A 19,719-nucleotide genomic window follows, 5' to 3' on the forward strand; every position below is an offset into this window, starting at 1 on the left:
TTCAAATCCTACCACTGCTGTAGTTCACTTGATACTTACCTTGAATTACTACAGTAGGAATACCCCGCAGTACAAATGAGCAAATAATCTTAAAATTGACCCTTAAAAATCTAACCTTGTAAATCACATAGGTTAAGGGCCAAATATGAATATTAATAACAATCACGCCTCATCATAAACATGTGAAAATGCACCGGAAGCCTGCGTGCGTGCACAATGGGTCGCTGGATCCGAAAAGGAATGTCACAGAAATACGGTGGTGAGGCTGTTGGAATTTATGGTAGTTTTCACACTGGCAATATCAAATGTAATAAATTAAACACGCACACACATTTTCAGAACCGCTTGTCCCATACGGGGTCACGGGGAACCGGAGCCTACCCGGTAACACAGGGCGTAAGGCCGGAGGGGGAGGGAACACACCCAGGACGGGACGCCAGTCCATCGCAAGGCACCCCAAGCGGGACTCGAACCCCAGACCCCCCGGAGAGCAGGACCCAGTCCAACCCACTGCGCCACCGCATAAATTAAACATAGCCTCTTTTTTGCTCTCATCGAAACATGTAAAAAACCTATCAGCCGATCCTGCGACAACGCATTGAAATGTTTCCCTGACGATCTTCAGGTCTGAAAAGCGATCAGAGAGTCAGGAAGGCACTTGCGTCTGGAGGAACAGGGATGTACAGCAATACGGAACCGTTACTTGAGTTGTCTTTCTTGCTTTTACACTGATAAGCAGTACGGAGGCCTTGGTGTCCAGTTCTACTGAGCTGCGAGAAGTGGAGCAGCAGGTGGTGTACAGGCTACAGTCTGAAGGCCTGGGTTCGAGTACCCCTCCTGCCCGATCAACCCTTGAGCGAAGCAGTTTCCCTGAAATAACGCAGTAGAAATCCCACGGCTGTGTGACTGTTTAAACCATGGTAAAGTTGATTATCCGTCATTGTAAGCCGCCTCGGAAAAAAGGAATCGGCCAATAACCGCGTCCTTCTCTCGAGGCGAAGGCGCGAGCTGCGCAGTTAATCAGCGTGTGCCGCCCCTGCTGGCTCCACAGCTGGAGACCACAGTCACCTAACGTGAACCTCTTCTCGGAGGTGCGCTCGGCTGCAGCGAGAGGAAGGGGGGGGACGGCGCGCGCTGCGATTCGCGGGCACGTCGCGCGGACGCTTTTGTGGCGCGCGGAGCGGAGGGGAGTGGCGCGTTCGCGGCGTCGGCGCCTGCACAGCGGAACGCGCTTTCACCGCTGCTCTATGGACACTTCCGTACCGTCCACGCTTCCCGCTCGGATTCTTCTTCTTCTTCTTCTTCTTCTTCTTTCACGAGATCGGCGCGGGAGCCCGCCGGAGGATAACATGGCTCCGTAGTGGCCCGCGCGGCAGGTCCTAACCGTTACTGCGAGGTGAATGACAGAGCGCCGGCGCGTTGCCCGGGGTTTCTGAGGAGAAAGACACAGAGACGGAAAGCGCGCGGCGGTGAGTAGCGCGGCGCGTCCGCGTGCCTCCCGTCTCCACACCAGCGCGGGCTCGTGCGCGCGAGACCAGTGGCACGAGACCCCCCCCTCCCCGGTCAGCCTCGGGAATATACCGGATGAATAACGATTTTGCCTTTACGTTTAACGTAGAAAATTGTTACATTAGAGTTACCCCTCAGAACATGATCATCATGTACGTAACACACATGCAGTGTGACACATTTTGAAGAGAGAGCCGGTGAATTGTGTGCTGATGGAATAATAAAACACGATGCGGTGTCAGTATGTATGTCATAATATGATATGGCTGGGGGTCACTTCCACATCTTTAAATATTTATTTTCCACTGTGGGATAATAAACGTGCTTGTTCTCCTGGTAGTTTTGCTTTTCATACCTCGCATTTTTAGTGCGTTCCAAGTGCGTTTTTTTATCATATGCATTACAAGTCATATTTTACAGCCAGCTACAGACTGAGTTTTTTATAATTGCTAATTATATATATTTTTTAATCAAAACATAATGCCGTTTTGAAGAGGTTTGTGCGGCGTTATGTACTGAATGTTTAGAGGGAAGCAATAAAGTTTGAGTCTTGGGTGATGGATTGAAAAATGACAAAAGAAATGAGAGGCTGAATACCATTATTGTTAAAACTATATATTTACAATACCTGACGTTTCCCAGTATTAGTCGTGGTGTTATTGTTTAAATTATTACTTAAGAAAAAAAAAATTCTTTAAAAAAATATATATAATTTATTAGGGGAAAAAAATAATTAATTTATTAAGAAATGTTACCTTCCCTGCTGAACAGGTAGAAAACTGCAGTTTCTATGCTATATAGCCTCTACGTTTGTAAGCGCAGTATAAATAAGTGCTGTGTCCAGATGAGCAGGTGCAACACTCGAGTGGTAAAGGAGACAATAAATAAGTAAAAGAACAACGATGATTGTGTTGATCATAATGAGGAGATGCAGGGTGTTCTCTGTGGCGACGTGGTGGGACTGGGTGTGAAACGTGCGCGCGGGCGGCTGCCGTGGTGGTCGGGCACGCGGTGTAAACACGCGCGTATCCTGCGGTTGGAGTGTCGGTGCGGGCAGCCCGTACAAAACCGGTTACTCTCGAGTGGAAATCCGTTGACTTCGATTACCGCGATTGTTCTCACGCTCGACGCGTGACCTCCGCGCTGCTGCCCGCGCGTTCTTACATATTAACGCGTTGTGGAACTTAACGAGGCCGAAGGGATTTCCGTCGTGTCCGCGAGCGCGGGCGCGGGCGCGCGCGCGCGCGCGCTCTGTCTCTCCGCGTGTACGTGTGCGTGTGTGCATTTCGTGTATTTAGAGCACCTCGCTCGCGCGAAATCACTGACACAGGCGCTGAGAGGTGTTCACACGGGCACTTCTGTAAGACTCGGTGTCCCTGCGGTGTCCCGGTAGCACCCGGTAGGCGACACGTACAAGTGCGCAGCGGGCGCGCAGGGACCCCTCCTACTCCGAAGTGCTGCGCCTATGCTTCATTCTACTTGGGGAAGGGCGCCAGGCTTTGGCCCAGTTTTGTGCACATGCTTTTTTTTTTCTTGCAAAATGTAAATTAATGTAAACAGGCATTTCATACTGTGTGCACTGTGATCACCCTGCAGTAGAAACTATTTACAAGCCAGTGGATTCATAGCAATGTGGTCGGGGGGGCGTGTCCACTAGTATTCAAGCAGCACTGATATTCCACATATATATATATATATGTATATACTCTGTCTCTGTGTGTGTGAGAGATGGAGGTGCAGTGGCACAGCAGGTTTGGCCAGGCCCTGCTCTCTGGTGGGTCTGGCGTTTGAGTCCGGCTTAGGGTGCCTTGTGATGGACTGGTGTCCCATCCTGGGTGTGTCCCCTCCCCCTCCAGCCTTATGCTCTGTGTTGCTGGGTTAGGCTCTGGCTTGCTGCAACCCCACTTGGGACAAGTGGCTTCAGCCAGTGTGTGTGTGTGTGTGTGTGTGTGTGTGTATATATATATATGTATGCCATAGTACTAGCAATATTACTCAGTTGAGTAAGACACCAACAACACAATATGTGCAATATATAGTAGCCCCAGCACCTGATGTGTTATTACATCCTTGGAAGGCAGTGGTCTCTGAATGGGTTCCAGGCTCTCTGGCAACATGTGTGTGGACTGGCACCTCAGAGTCTGCTTGTGCCTGACTCATTTCATTGTACATGTGCTGCAGTTGTATTCTGTACAATTACACACTTCATTTTAATTCCCTTAATTGTTTTTTTCAGTCATGAATCCTCTACTCACTAATCGAATAACTGATAACCGATAAGATGGAACTGGTAGGTAGAACATACGTTTCTTGGAATAAACAGTCTCGGGTGGAATGATGCAGACAGACGCCTGGATATGCCAGTCATTATTTCATATCATAGGTACTTTATCATTTACAATGCAAGCTTCCCATCACTCACTTAATATAACCGCAGTTAAGTCTGCTGGGAAGGCAAGTAGATAGGAAGCCACTGTATTTACAGGAAAATGTATTTATTGAATTAGCATCAGATGCAACACAAATTCTCTCTTAACTAATACAGGTGCTTCCCAGATTCAGAGCTGCATTGGGGGAGTGCAATGTAGAAGTTTTCTTTTGCCCACTGTGGCAGAACTTTGACTTTAACCGACACCCTGGTGTTAGCGTCCCATCTGTTTTGTACTCCGGCTTAGTTTTACACACGATTGTTCCTTAAGCGGTTAAGTCTTAGCTTCAGTGTTCAGTCCTGGAGAGCAAGGCTCTAGGGATATGTTGTCGGGCTGTCCAGTGCAAACCGAAGCATAATGCATGCTTTGCACAATTTCAACACATTATGTCTTCTCGCAACCAGATACAGAGGTTAAAATGTCATTCAGTTTCTTCAGTAAGCTGTGAGCCGTCACTGCAGAGCAGCACCGCCTCAAGACACAAGAGGCGGTCCTCTGTTATTTACATCAGTCCCCCTGAAATCTATGGGCTGTCCATTCTCACAGGCAAGGAACCACTATTATTGTATATGAATGAGGTCCCTGGCCTTGGGCATGAAGAAGAAATGTGGAGAATTTGATCATGCAGCACAAATAAGCGTGCTGGTCAATACTGAAGAATGTGCTGCTCGGCAGGCAGCGTCAGATTGTTTTTGTTTGCTCTCACAGTGCGTGCGTCGGTATTTATAGACACAATCTCTACGTGGCCTTAGACTTTGGCTAACAAGCAAAGGGAGGATGTTACCGACAATGTCTTTCGCAGAGGCACAGAGGGCTTTGGAATTACAGAAGACACCAGCAATGGATACCCATCCTCTTTAGTGTCAGGGGAAGTGCCTGATTTCTGTTTTCTCCTCTCGGTTTTCTTCATGGTTGTGAATTGACCTCCAGCAGTGTCGTGTTGATGGAACCGAACACATCCCTGGCAAACCCACGCAATTTGGGATTACAGCTAAGTCGACGACTGTAAAGAAGGAGGGGCCCTTGAAGAATGCTCAAAGGGGCTCCTGATCTCTTTCTCTGGTCCCATGGGGTCCATGGTGTTCCTGCTGTCATTTGTATTCCTTCCAGTGCTGTCCTAGTGCACCCTAAGGAAGGCTCTATTTCCTGCAGCACTTTCCTTCAGCGTTCTAGGTATTCTTCTTCACTCTTTAAGTACCTCATCTGGCATTTACATTATGCACTGGCTTAGTAGACGCTCCTGTCCGTAGACCCTTATGTAGATCTTGCCATTTCATCCACCCTTGTACAATGTTTAGATGTGGAGGAGTAGCTGTCCAGCCAGGACTTGAGCCAGAAACCCTCAGTTTGCCAGTGCAGAATGTGACTGTCCTATGCACAAATATATGGTTCCAAACTGTGTTGCATGCTTCCTATCAGATGGATCTGATGTTTTCATGAGTTGTGAACCAAAATCTTCATGGTGGTTTATGCATAAGTACATAAAAATCTAAGAGGAGGTGATAGCTTGGAGCATAGTGGTTAGAGCTGATGCTTTCAGACCCAAAGGTTGGAGGTTCAAATTCCACCTCCAACTCTGGTTCCCTTGAGCAGCATACTTAGTCTAAAATTGCTTTAGAGAAGTTCCTTAGCTGCATACAGTAAGTGGGTAAATAATGGTGAGTTGCTTTGGAGAAAAGTGTTATAAATATATAATTTGGTCTTAAGAATGAAAAAGCTGGAGAGTATCCAGTTCCATGGATAATGATGACTGCTAAGTCAATAAAATAATAATAATTATAATTATGGCTCTGCAGACTACATGTAAAACAGTACCCTTCAAAAATAAAGCTTGTGGTAAATAAAACCCTTTGACATTGCATTTAATGTAAGAGGGAAATGAATGTGCATTATACATTCTGATGTAAGAGGTCAATGAATTTTGAGTTGTTGTTTTGATTATCTGCTGCCCGGAGAGGCCGCTCTTATGAGCGATGAGTGTGATGTATCACCTCTCTGTTTGCACCTCCTCGATAGAAACTCTCGCTCACTGTCAGCCATTCACAGTTGCTTTGTCAGAACGCTGTTGTTATTTGCAGTCTCTGATTGCGTGTTGATCGTCAATAAGCAATTCTTTAAAATGGCAATGGAAGCTCTTAATGTGGCACAAAAGAATTGTTTAAAGAATACTAGATGAAAAGTCAAACACAGCAAAAGATTCATTTACATACATTTTCCCTTTTCCCTCCCCTTCTTAGACACACTCATTACTGGGTGGATGGAGGGGTTCAGATTACTGCTGGGGAATTGCCCCCTCCCAAAAAAAAAAAAAAAAAGCAAAGGTATTGATCTCTATTTAACATCTCTTTGCATTAGATTGCACATGGAAAATGCACATCAGTGTGAGTAAGCAGGGAAGTCAGCCCTCTGCTTTGCCACTCTGATTCCATGGGGTTCGGATCACATCCCGATCTGTGAAATGAGTTCCATCCATCAGGAACGCGCATCATATTTATTGAACACTTATTAACTTAAATTCAATATGCAGACATGCTAGTCGTGTGTCTTTGCAGACAACATCGCTCATTGTTACTTTGACCTCCTTACTGTGCTTAGCTGAATATTGCATTATGTATTTCCAGTTACAAGTTGGCATAGTACCATTATACGTAGAAGTGCAATGTTACTGACATATAGCATATCTGTACCTTGTACTCTTTATATTCCATTCTTTGGTGGGAAATTAAGTTGTCCTGTAGTTTGTGGGTGGTTGGAATGGGAGGCTTTTGACGGATTGAGTCACTGAGATTGCGGTGTGCGCATGGGGGGGGGGGGGGGTCTGGGATGTCAGATCTCACCGTTGAGCCTTCTGGAGGTGTCGTGGGCTCAATTCAAGGAAACACCAACGAAGGAAGGTGCCCACTTGACAATCCCAGCCAAGTGCTTGCGGTGAACCCCAGCGAGGTAGGTAGCATCCATTGTTACTATGTGCTGGTGTGTAGGTTTGTAGAGGTATTGTGAAGAGGTTTGGGTAGTAAGGATAGTTAGTTAAGAATAAATAATATGGTTGGTGGATTGAGTAGTTGGAATAGATATTGAGAAGGAAGTAGGCACTGTATTATGGTTAGCAGTTTGTGTCCAGCCCCCATAATCTTAGCACTAGGCTTTTAGCATCTTACCCTGTGTATTACTGTATGTACACCAAATAAAACCATATCTGATTAACCAAGGGCTACCATGGCGACCTCACAGCTCCAGGGCCGTGGGTTTGCACACGCATTTTAATTCTGCTCACTCTGCTCAAAGCTTACGTATTCTCGCCCCGTTTGTGTGCGTTTCTTCTGGGTAATCCTGTTTCCTCCCACAGTCCAAAGATGCGCGTCTCAGGGGAACTGGCGACTCTTAAATTGTCATTAGCGAGTAGCCGTGTGAATGAGTGTGTGATTTTCATACGCCGTCCTCCCATCAAGAGTAATCGGCTGGGACCCTCCGCTGGACAAGTACTTGCTGGTAACGGACAGATGGGTGAACTAAATTAACCATTTTTAGAGAGAACTGCTCTGCCACTGAATGTTCTAGTGTTTCAAATCTGCAAGCAGCTGTTTTCCTAAGCACAGCACCACCGTTGTACCTGTGGAATAAAATGAACGAGCAGAACTTGGCAAGAAATGAAACTGGCAGCATCACCTTTTGGAATAACGTACCGCCCGTCTTTGGACTGCTGGATGCAGAGCCCCTTGTCACCCTTGCGAATCACCCTCCCTCGCGTGGTATTTTAGCGAATTGATACGCAGCCACTCCAGGGGTAATAAATGATGCTTGTTTGGTCAGTTTGTGAAGCACCTTAGACGCACAGCATTTGTAACCGAGCGTTGTGGCATTCCCAGTGTTCGCACCGAACACCTAAGGGCTTTCGACTGATGACAACATCTTTCACGTTATTAGTTGTTGCTGTAGAACAAATTGATTCACAATTTTTCATCATTTTATGCCTCTCGGTATGAATCTTCTTGCTCTCTGTTTTGGACCGACATCCTATTTTGTCAACACAGCTGGAGAGGGGTGATTGCATCCTTTATAGATTGCATCTGCGCTACATATTCTTTGCTGCTCTGCATTTTCGGCAAGATTCATTTTAAGTAGCGTTGTTTTTTCTTCTTCTATAATACTGTATGGTCACAAAAACATTTCTTCAGATCCTCTCTTTCTCCCAGGAAGAACTCTCTCCCGCTGGATGAGGGCACGTTGTTTTTCTTCTTGGGTCCGAATGAGAAAGTGTTTAGCCCTGACTTTAGTTGTGCATGTCCTAAATTTCAAGAGAGCATTGCATTGTTTCCCCCCCCCCCCCCCCATGACACACAACTCTTTAAAGCTGCTATTGTTTTTTTTTTTTTTTTTTTTGCCGTGTAGAACATTGTATTGACAACAGCGCAATATATTGTCTTCTTTTCACTGCAGCTATTGTGCACATTCAAACAGGGAGGTGCGTGTGAGTGTGTGTGAGAGAGTCTCTGTGGTCCTGTGTCATCTCTTAGGCCAAGTGATGAAACATGAACTTGTGGAGCCCCCAGACATCGTAAGCCAGGTCATCCTTCATTTTGGGGAGACTGTCAGTATGGTGGAACCCTTGTAATTGCAAACCAAACAACAGCGTTCTGCGTTCGTGTTGCCCGGCACGCCGGCGCCGCTGCCCCAACGTGCACTGCTGGCAATGCCTGTATCCTTCCGTTAACAGCATTCGGTGTTAATGCGTAATGTGGTTAACCGTACATTGCCTCGCGGCCTCCGTATCAGCTCTGCGATGCACTGGTGCTCGATAACTGTGTAATTCCGTCTGTTAAGGTTCTGTGCCAGCGTGTATCTGAAACAGGTTGACAGCAGGAAATATGGTCCAGATAAAAGAGAAAAAAGATGCTGAGCAAACCTGTGAAATGAGCATGTAAAAGTAGTGAAGAACACAATGGTCTTTTTAAAGTGCTTTCTGTAATTTGCATTTTTTTTTTTTTTTTTTTTTTACAAGTCAAACTACGGTGTTAGGGCTGGTGTTCCAGTCACAGTATTGTGCAGACAGTAGCTGATTTTTTTTTTTTTTTTTTTTTTCCAGATCTCATAATTGAAAAAAAAAAAAATTCAATAGCTATGTAACCTTTATTACATTTAGCTGTCTAACATTTTTAATGCAATTTGGAATTCTTAATAGGGGCAGCATTTTAAAACGTTTTTATGTTCTTTAATTAACAACGTCTATAAAGTCGAGTGAACCTGTGCTGTTGCTATCAGTAATGGTGTAAAAAGTGTTCCTAATTTGGAGGGGCACTGCAGCATCAGACAAAGGGCTTGGAGGGTGTTGGTACCGTATATGGTCATTATATGGTCACTATTGTCCTTCCAGCCTCTCTGGCTGTTCACCTGCCCATAATAATATCACACACATCAGCTGAAACCGCTTGTCCCATACGGGGTCGCGGGGAGCCGGAACCTAACCCGGCAACACAGGGCAACACAGGGAAAGAGGCTGGGTGGGGGGACACACCCAGGACAGGACGCCAGTCCGTCACAAGGCACCCCAAGCGGGACTTGAACCCCAGACCCACCGGAGAGCAGGACCTGGACCGACCAACCCACTGCACCACTGCACCCCCCCTTTCCCTAATAATATGATAAGTAATTTTGTAAGTGCTACTGGAAGTTGCTGTGAAAGATCTGTCAGGCTTCAGTTCTAAGGAGAGCAAGTCATGTAGTGGCTAGAGCTGTTCCCTTACAAGTGAAAGACCTGGGTTTGAATCCCCCTCCTGCTGTTGTGGCCTTAAGCAAGTCGCTTACCCTGAATTGATTCAGTAAAAATTACTCCCTTGTATAAATGGCTAAATCATATAAGTATTTTAGTGTACAAATGTCACATAGTATGTCGTCGTGGACAAAGGTGGAAACTGAATGCAGGGTAATAATTGTTATTATATACTTAAATGTCGAGGACTCTGTTGAAGAGCAGCGCTGACACAGCGCGGGTTGTGTTAGCCCCAGTTTTAGAGCTCTGCTTCCAGTGCGAACCCTGACAGGACTGCAGGCAGAAATCAGGCAGCCACGACTGGCAGCTTCATATGGCATTCATTGTCTCTCGGCGGAAAAGCCAGAGCGTGCAAATCCAATTGGACATGACTTACAGCGGCGCAGGCACCCCTAAAACTTTAAAGGCCCAGGGAAATCCTCTCTGAGACCCTGTGAATCTGCAATTATTGCAGTTGGCAAATAATTACTCCCTCCAGGAGGACAGCGCTAAGCCAGCTGGCCCAGGGACTGTGCACTGATCCCTGCGCTCGGGCATGTGTGCGGTCCTCGTCCCCTGGGTTTTCGCGCTGCCAGAGATCGTTGCTTCCCCCCATCTCTCCTCCACCCTGCCCCCTTACACGATGGATCCAGGAGGCTCTGGTAACCCGGCACCGGCCGAAGGGGTCCAACCACCATCCGCGGCCCGCAAGAGCTGATCCCGTTTGCCCTTTGCAGATCTGCTCTATAAACCACCGTGACGCACAGGGCCTCGGTAAAGCTGACAGTGCAGCTTCCGCCCTTCCATTCGGCGTGTCCCGGGTGTCTGTCTCCGATTCAAACATATGAGATTAGCTCCGTTTGAGGACTTACGGAGTCCAGGCAATGCATCTGTTCAGTATCTCCCCATTGCGTGAGATTATATCCGTGATATTGATGCTGCGCTGCATGAGATTGGGCCAGTTGCTCATATATGAAGCAATAATTTGAAATTACAAGGGCCTTGAATGTGGAATAGGAGATAGGACACTTTTATACTAGTATAGCTGACTGCAGTTTGTGTATGAGTATGGCTAATGGCCACAGCAATGTGCTCTCTATCCCTATCTTTATGAACATGTTTTATTGTGGTGCTGTACCCCACTCTTGGATGCTGGTGAAATCAATAGATGTTGCATAGCTGTAATTAATAGGGCCGATTCCATCATCTAGGGCCTTTTGCAATTTCCTTTGATAATTCTGCAACATCTGATACTTTTTTTTTTTTTTTTCTCCCCTCTGCGCTCAGAGTGCTAGGATAGATCAGGACTGTCAGCTGAGCAAATGGGCTTTTGCAGAGATTTCTGGAAATAGACCTACGTCCGAGACAGTCTGGACGTAGCCGTTTGAGCCTTTTCGGAGAAATATGTTAATCTTTCCCATACAGCAAAATTTATGGCACCTTTGGAGTGGAAGAAGTGCTTTTCCGTTCGAATTTAATGCACTCTTTCCGTAAAATCCTTTCTGTTCGTCATTGTTTCACCAGTCTAAAAGCGATCAGCCTGTCATTGATCCTTATATATAAGACATGTGATGAGATTAGTTTTCATCCAATTACATTTGTGCAAATCCGTGAAGTAATGATTCAGTATCGGCATAAAGGGCCAAGACCTGCAACTTGGTGTAATGTGATATGTTGATAAGCGCATGTGCAGAAGATTTTGAATTTTGATGAGGCAGAAAAGACACAGTAAAGCACAGAGGGTTATTCGGTGTCCATGGCCAGTTCTTCTAATGAACAGGATGGCACTGTGGCTTTTGAGGTCAGTTACCAGCATCCCTCATGTTGCATTTCCCTCCTGTTTCTTGGTTTGGTATGTCATGCATAATTGAGAGCACTTTCAAGAGCACCTTAGCCGCTGTGCCATGAGTTCTCCTCCCCGCTTATTTCCGTTGCCTCCATTTTTGGCCCGTGTTCCTCCGAGTGTAGGGTCCATTCTGCTTTCCCCTGGTCTCCAGAATGAAACATACTGAGAGGCTGACGTTGACACGCAAGAAAAATGCTGCGCAAAACACCGACTGGAAAAACTGAAGAAACGTATTTTTTCTCTAATCCCTTTTCCTCTGGATGTCTTGCTATGCATTGGTCTTTTAAAAGTATTTAATTGGTAAGGCACGGGGGAGGGCTTCTGGGGGAACTGACAGATGAACAACGCATCCATCTGTGCTTTGTTGTGTTGCACAGCTTTTACCCAACTTGTCATTTGTTTGCCTCTCCCTTCAGCTGAAAGTGCCTGGTACAGCACATCATTAGCGACAGATTGCAGACGTTTTAGCTACTCTTTGCCAGGTTATTGATATGAGGCTTTGAATAATTTCACATTGACAGATATTTGAAAATAACTTCCTTTTTGGAATAGTAACGCTGCATGGATTGTTGCACTTGAGTATTAGGCAAAATTTTCCCTGTATTTCTTTCCACATGTTCTTAATCTCTTTTCTCCACTTTATCTAGATGAATGCTTGATTGGCAATTTACTATATATATTTTTAAATTCTGTCTGTGTTTTCTCCCAACAGGCAGAGGATCTTCTGTTTAAAAGGAGTGAAGTTCTAATCTCAAGTCTTTGAATGAAAGTCTTGTTTACCCCTGGCAACTGAAGATGATGTTACTATGGAAACATCTTTTTCTACAATCAATCATGGGCTGCCTGGCAGGTAAAATGCTTTCTACATATTGTATTCTGTAATGATTATGTGCAATTTGACTGCATTTGAAGTTACTGTGTTGTGACCACAAAGGATGAAATCTCTATGCTCTTAGATTTGAAATTTTTCTAACATTAAGGATCTAAAGGTCACATTTGCATTCTTGTCAAAAATAATAAATGAAATCCTTTGTGCTTCAAGAGTATTGCTCAAGTGTGTGCTTGTGAAGCATGTGTAAAATCTTAATACAGAGATAAACTTAATCCCATCATTCATCTTTTCTTCAGATCAAGTGATGAAGTGGAAATTGATATAAAAAGCTGATCTGTGCAAAAATCATATTACGTGACTCTACTTAGATATGTACTAATGCGTATCCAAGTTTACTCACTGATGTACAGTAAGAACACATTTTTGAGTTTTCCTTTTCGTCACTTGTTTACATTTTTATCAACACTTATGATCTGTGAATTAGCAAATCTTTACACGTACCCAGCACAGCACTACTTAAAGAACAGTAACTGTCTACGAGATTCCGTAAATAATGATAAAATAAGCATTATTTCAAGCATAAGATATTCACATGCAAACCACTTCCCAACAATTTCTCAAAGTAGTTATTATGCAAAAGACGAAAGTTAAATTACCAGCTGTCTCAAGATGGTCAGTATGATTTGGTTTTTTTTTTTTTTTTTCTTTGAGTCCTCATCGTAAGCATCTTATATGCATTATATGTACAGCTTAGTATGCATTTTTTCTTTAATGCTAAAACATCTCTGCATAAGAGGTCTTCAGGCCACAAGCTAATGTAAATGAATATGTGCAATAAACTTGAGATTCTTGGGTTTTTTTTTTTACATTTATTAATTTAGCAGATATTTTTCTCCAAAGGAAGATAGTTTGTTTTGCTTCTCTTGACAAAACATGGATACAAGGGAATGTTTGTTTCGTTTTTTCTGAAAAGGGAGCAGCCCATTTTACTCACATTTACTGGACACACCGCTGAAGCAGTTTAAACTAAGTAGCTTACTCAAAGTTGCCAATGTGGGCTGTGTCCCAGCAACCTTTGGGATACAGGACTCTGTCCTTAACCATTTGCTACAGACAGCCTTGTAGGAGCTGCACTGGCAGCAGATGTTGACACTTTAATGGGTTTTGCTCTCTGCATAGGAGCCGGTGATCCCTTGTCTTATTATTGTGCAAATTCAACCGCATGTCCTTGAGTTGAATGCACACAAAAGTTTATCTAAGACTGCCTTGTTCAGGTTTCCCTGGGGGAAATGCTATTATGCCAATTATCAATATGCAGCATGCACAATGCCTTGCAGAATTTGACTTTATGAAAAAGGTTGTTTCTTTTCTAAAATGGCAGTTGTGGTATTTGGTTGTCAGGCTTGGACACACTGAAATGTAAAACTTTCATTAAAATGACGAGATTCAACCACGCGGTGTATTTTTTGCGTTCTACCTAATATGAACTTCATTTGAGCGTCTTAAAAGGTTGGTATTGCGGTGGTTAGAGCTGCTACCTTTGGACCCAAAGGTCATAGGTTTAAATCCCACCTCTAGCTGTAGTGCCCTTGAGCCAGGTACTTACCCTCAAGTTGCTCGTGTAAAAAATGTCCAGCTCTACATATGGGTGAATAATTGTTGGTAGTTTAACATTGTAAGTTTTAGAGAAAAGCATCACCTAAGTGAATAATTGTAAATGCAAAGAATATAGGAAGAAATCTAATTAACATGAACAACAAATGAACCACAAATGCAGAACCTACATATGTCCACATGGCTCTGAATATGTGTGTGTGTGTGTGTGTGTGTGTGTGTGTGTGTGTGTGAGCGTGTCCCCAAACTTTGGAACTTGGCACTTTGCGAGTTGGCCATATATAAGGTCTGTGTGTATTCTGTTGTTGCTGTTCTCTGCACACAATGTAATCTTTGAGCAAAGATGCTGAAGTCTAGTGTTGGCAATGTCACTGTTATCTTTCTCTTTGTTGTGTGCGATTCAATTAAAATGTTCAGTCAGTTTGAAAATGACTTTCATTGTGAGTTCTAGTGTTTTGGAACTTTACAATCATTCTCCAAGGAAATAAAGAAGTGTTTTTTTTTTTTTTTTTTTTTTTGCTGAATTGTATCCTGTCTCACAAGAATGTAAATAAATTTCAGATTATTTATATTGTGTCACAATGCATTTATCTTTTTTAAGCGGCCTCCTCTCTTCGGATGCAAATTTCTGCTGGATTTTAAAATGTCAAACAGCTGCTTTACATGGAATATGAGTTTGACTGTTAAATGTGCCTCTTTGAGAAACAGGAACAGAAAGGTGTGTAATAAAATAGGTTTCTCTTCTCACAGAGGAAAAATAAACATATGTGAAAGACCTTATCTCCTACTGCAGGGGAATAAAAGAAAACATGAGTTTCACATGATCATGTCAGAATAATAATGAAGGCAAAGCTTGTCACAGTTTTTTCCTGAATATGTGTAAAAGCGTGCCCTTTAATGGTAAACACATATTATGCCTGTAATTACAGTTTAGACATTTTTACTTAATGGAATGTGCAGAGATACAGCAAAAACAAGAGTCCCAGTAGGACGGCTAGGGATGGCAGATGTATGAATGTAATGATTTCTATCGCTAACAAAATCTCATCTCCAGCAGATGCAGTGCACTTAGTAAGGGTGTTATGATCCGGAGCCAGCATGGAGGTTTGGGTTTTCGCACAAGCTGGTCAAGACTGAGTGAATAGCTGTGACCTGTACCCTCCAGAGTAGTAATGGTGCATCTAGGTGGGCCGAGCTTTTCAGTGCATCCTACATCATGGCTGGCCGTCACTCTGTGGAGTTGATGGCATCTGGACGTACCCTTTTCACATGGGGCAAAAAATGCCACATGCCACCAAAAGCACCCACGCTCTTTTGAAAAGGGCAAATGATAGATAATGCATTAATCATGTTTTGTAATTTCTGTTTATGTCTCTATGTCTACATTCCAACTCAATTTTCTTTTCTCTGATATGTTCCATTCCACCCACATAACTTTAAAATGAAAGAAAAAATCTGGAGTCTGATACAGTTAGGAGTTTGCCAATAAGTAAAATTCCTAAATTCATTTTTAGAAAAAATTAATTTAATGTGAGGGGGCGTGGTGACGCTGTGTGTTTGGCCTGGTCCTGCTCTGTGGTGGGTCTGGGGTTCGAGTCCCGCTTGGGGTGCCTTGTGACAGACTGGCTTCCCATCCTGGGTGTGCCCCCTCCAGCCTTGCGCCCTGTGTTGCCGGGTTAGGCTCCGGTTCGCCGCATCCCCGCTCGGGACAAGCGGCTTCTGCCACTGCGTGTGTGTAATTTAATACATTTTTAAAAATCTGTGGAATATACTGGAAAACATGTTATATATTCTTTGTGGTGGGTGCCAGTGACAACGGTGGGCAGGACCTCACACTTTGTGTGCTGTGCGTTTGAATCTAGCTTAATCTGATGGATTTTGCATGTTCTTTGGGATTGTTCTGGGTGCTCTGGTTTCCTCCAGTGCTCCAAAGATGCATGTCTCAGGTGAACTGGTGGCTCTAAACTGGCTGTAGAGTATTTATCTATGAATGAGTGAATGTGTGTTATTGCCTTGCTAGGGATTGGTGTCTTATTCAGGGTGTACCTTGTCTCACCTCTGTGGTTCCAGGATAGGCTTTGGACCACCAACCTTGCATTGGACAAGTGGTTGTATACACACACACACACACACACACACACACACAAACACACAGTCTGAAACCGCTTGTCCCAACCAGGCTCACGGCGAACCGGAGCTTAACCTGACAACACAGGGCACAAGGCTAGAGCGGGAGGGGGCAGACACACCCAAGATGTAGCCCCACCACAGAGCAAGCCCCAAACCCACTGCACCATAATTTTTAAATTTGATTTCTGCAACTCCTGGATTGTAATACAAGTATAGAAAATGCAGTATGTACTAAAAATATAAAAAAGAAATACACACACCCATTTGCTGAAGCCACTTGTCCCAAGCGGGGCCACAACAAGCCAGACCCTAGCCCGGCGGTGTGGGGCTGGGGGGTACACCCAGGGCGGGACTCAAACCCCAGACCCACCGCTGCCCCACCGCACCCCCCCAAGAAACCAATAGTGCAACAAAATACAGAATAAATGGTAGTAGCAAAAAGTCTGCAAAGCGTTCAATTTAAAACAAGGACAATACAATACAAAAACAGTCCAATGAAACCAAAACCAAAAGAGTAGAACAATTAGTGAAAAACAGTGAAATAAGCAGTGATTGGAGGTATTGCACATGTAGGCAACATAGCTGGGGGAATATAGAGCAGCTGCGGGGAAAAAGTCTAGACTATTAGTGATAAATGAATGAATATTTCTCGTGGGTTTCCAAAAACAGCTTGTTTTTCAGTGTTAGTGCCATTGGTACTGAGGTGTAAAGGTCTTCTGTTTTATAGTAAAGTCATCTGGAGAAACTGGACTTTACTCGTTCTACTAACAATGGTGGTGGGTCTCTTTGGCCTTGTGCTTTTTCTGTCTGATGTTTAATTATCCTTCTTATTACCTTCACCGTTGCTATGATGTCTTTTGTTTGCAAGCACATGAATAGTTTATTTTGCTAAATGCGTGTTAAGAAGCACATTGACTTGAGGGCTGCAAGATGTGACAATCAAGCCACCCACTACATGAAATTATGTCAAAACCCTCATTACTTTTTATCTTATTATCAGTGTTATATACAAAACAGAGCTCTTTTTCCAACAAAATGGAAACGATTGCAGGGCTGAGAGAAGTCAGACATCATATTCTTTCATAATTCTATTATGAAGATATAGTACAACAACAAATTATTCCAGCACATCCTATGTTTCTCTAACTTTGAGTTAGTGTCATTCATTTTAATGAAATATAAACTGAAAATTAGCTTTCTTGTTCAGCAGCCAAGAACAGAGTACAACAGAGTACAACAGAGGTGCCTGAATGACCTGCCAGCTGAGAGAGTTTAAACAACCTCACCATCTTTATGTACTGCTATGTTTTACACTGCTACTGTAGGGTGTGAGGCAGCAGTCTACAGCTCTTGCCTTAGAAATAATGAAGATGCTTGGTTATATCTAATTTGATGGGTTGTGGTGAAAGGTAGACTACCATGTGAGCCATCAGGATGACAGTTGGCAACCACTGCTCTAAAGTTTTTTTAAATTGACCTTTAAATTGCAATGAATTATGACTCAGAAGGTGGAGTAGTCGTTAGAGCTGTTGATTTGCGCTTTTAGTACCCAAGTTTGAATCCCTGTTCCTATTGTAGTACCCTTGAGGAAGGTGCTTACACTGAAGTGGTGCAGTAAAAAAATTACCCTTCTGTATAAACATAATTATATATTATACAGATTATATAAGATGTATAGTCATTGTAATAACTTTATTGTACAAACCTAATTTACTAAGTCGCTTTGAAGGAAAGAGCCAGATAAATACTAGTATTGAGAGATAAAAATGCACTCATCTTAACATAGGAATAGACATTGGCCACTCTCTCGAAGGGGCTGAAACATTAGTGAGGGCAATGTAACTAATGATAGTTGAATGTGTGGTGACGGTTGTGTATTGGTATCTGAATATCTCTAAATGCCCTGATTTAGAGAACAGTAATGTTCTGAACCTGCTTTACTGTGGAGGGAAGCCATTTACGGAAGCGGTGCGGCAATCTTATCTGAAGACTTCTCCGCTGAAGTCAGATGGATTCAGTGAACATGCTGTGACAGTAGTGCATTACAAGCAGACAGAGTGAAAGTGTGTAAAAGTGAGGCCTGGACACATACCTGATAGACATACCGATCTTTTCTTCTAGACACATCCACAAAGGTCCACTCTCAAATGCCCAGCAGGTGAGCGGCTACCAGTATTTGGACACTCAGAGGTTTATTTTTCTCCTCTTCTTCGCAGAGAGAGTTTTTTTTTTGTTTTGTTTTGTTTTCCTCTCCTCAACTGCCAGCTGGTTTATCCTAGCAGTTAACTGCTGCTACTCAGGGCTATATTTTTGTATTGTATTCTGTATTCTTTGTTCAGTGCACTGGATTACCTCTTTAAAAATTTAATTGAATTAAAAGTCTGTAGATATTTAATTTGATGGTACCGACAGAGCGTTTGCCAATCATCTCCAACAAGATCAAATGAAGCAGGCACATGTGTTTCGTTTGATATGTTCATGTATATAAAAGTTTAGTTTGTTCGGTGGCTGATGACAGCAGGGTCGTGGCAGTCCAGATCCAGAAAAGTGTAGGACGTAAAGCAGGAGTGTACCCTGGATGAGACACCAGTCAACCACAAGCAATCACACACATTCTTTCACTCATATATACACATCAGGGTCAATTTAGAGTCACCAGTTGACCTGGAACTGGAAACTGGAGCCCCCAGAGGAAACCGAAGCAGCAGACAGAACATGTGAAGTCCACACTGACTGAGTTTAATTCAAACCCAGAGCACAGAAGATGTGAGGCACCAGCATTACCTGCCCTGCCATGCGATATAGAAGTTGCCTTCTCAGTTCTGAGTTTATTTTCCTGGATGCGTACACTTCATTTCCCTGTCGACGTACGACAGACGCACCGACAAAGGTCGCACCTGAAATGTTGCCACTATTGATGATTTATTGCCAGTGAGTAAGAGTACACAACAGTAAATGTGTGGCAGCGTTTTTATTTTCCCACACTTTGTGCCAATGTGCAACGGTCACCATCATAGTGTAGTGCTGAAGAAGAAATGCAAGTTGCCGGTGATGCTGACAAACCGCCGTCCTGACGTGCTTATTGTGGAGTACCTTTAGTTAAACGGGTACAGGACTGAAATCTACCGACGAGGAAAGACCTCAATTCAACCTGCAGTCTTCTGATGTCTGAACACTTATTTGTGTTTCTCCGACATTTCTCTCGTATTTCCAGGATCTTTAACCATGTTATCTTAAGTTGAACATTAACTTTTAGCTTCCTCCGAAAGCAGCTGTATTGCACAATTAGGTTATTAGTTATTACAGCATTGCACTTATTTTCTGGGAATGTTCTTAGGAAGGGATGCTTCTGAAATTTGGTTTATGTCTCAAATTGACCGGACAATTACGTTGATTAGAGTCCAGCGATTTCTAGCATGTTCTGCGAAAATAATGAAGTGCCCTCTTCTTGCTGGTTCAGCGATTATCCCAGACTTGCTGCAGGCTTTTTTAGTAGCAAACCTGCACTGCCTGCCACACACACACACACACACACACACACACACACACACACACACACACACACACACACACATTTACAACAATGCATACAAGCACACAGATGCAGAGAAAT

General features: G+C 43.7%; 1 protein-coding gene across 1 annotated transcript in view; it reads left to right on the forward strand.

Moving 5' to 3' along the window:
• Positions 1-1,343: 1,343 nt before the first annotated feature.
• LOC108938753 (contactin-3-like) overlaps positions 1,344-19,719 on the forward strand; it is a 52,898-nt gene continuing 34,522 nt past the window's right edge. The window contains exons 1-2 of the mRNA XM_018759610.2: positions 1,344-1,469; positions 12,243-12,380. Coding sequence (XP_018615126.1) covers positions 12,326-12,380 — 55 coding nt within the window. The 5' untranslated portion in view covers positions 1,344-1,469; positions 12,243-12,325. The remainder of the gene's footprint in view (positions 1,470-12,242; positions 12,381-19,719) is intronic.

The sequence above is a fragment of the Scleropages formosus genome, chromosome 2 (assembly GCF_900964775.1).
Source record: "Scleropages formosus chromosome 2, fSclFor1.1, whole genome shotgun sequence".
NCBI classification, from domain to species: Eukaryota; Metazoa; Chordata; class Actinopteri; order Osteoglossiformes; family Osteoglossidae; genus Scleropages; species Scleropages formosus.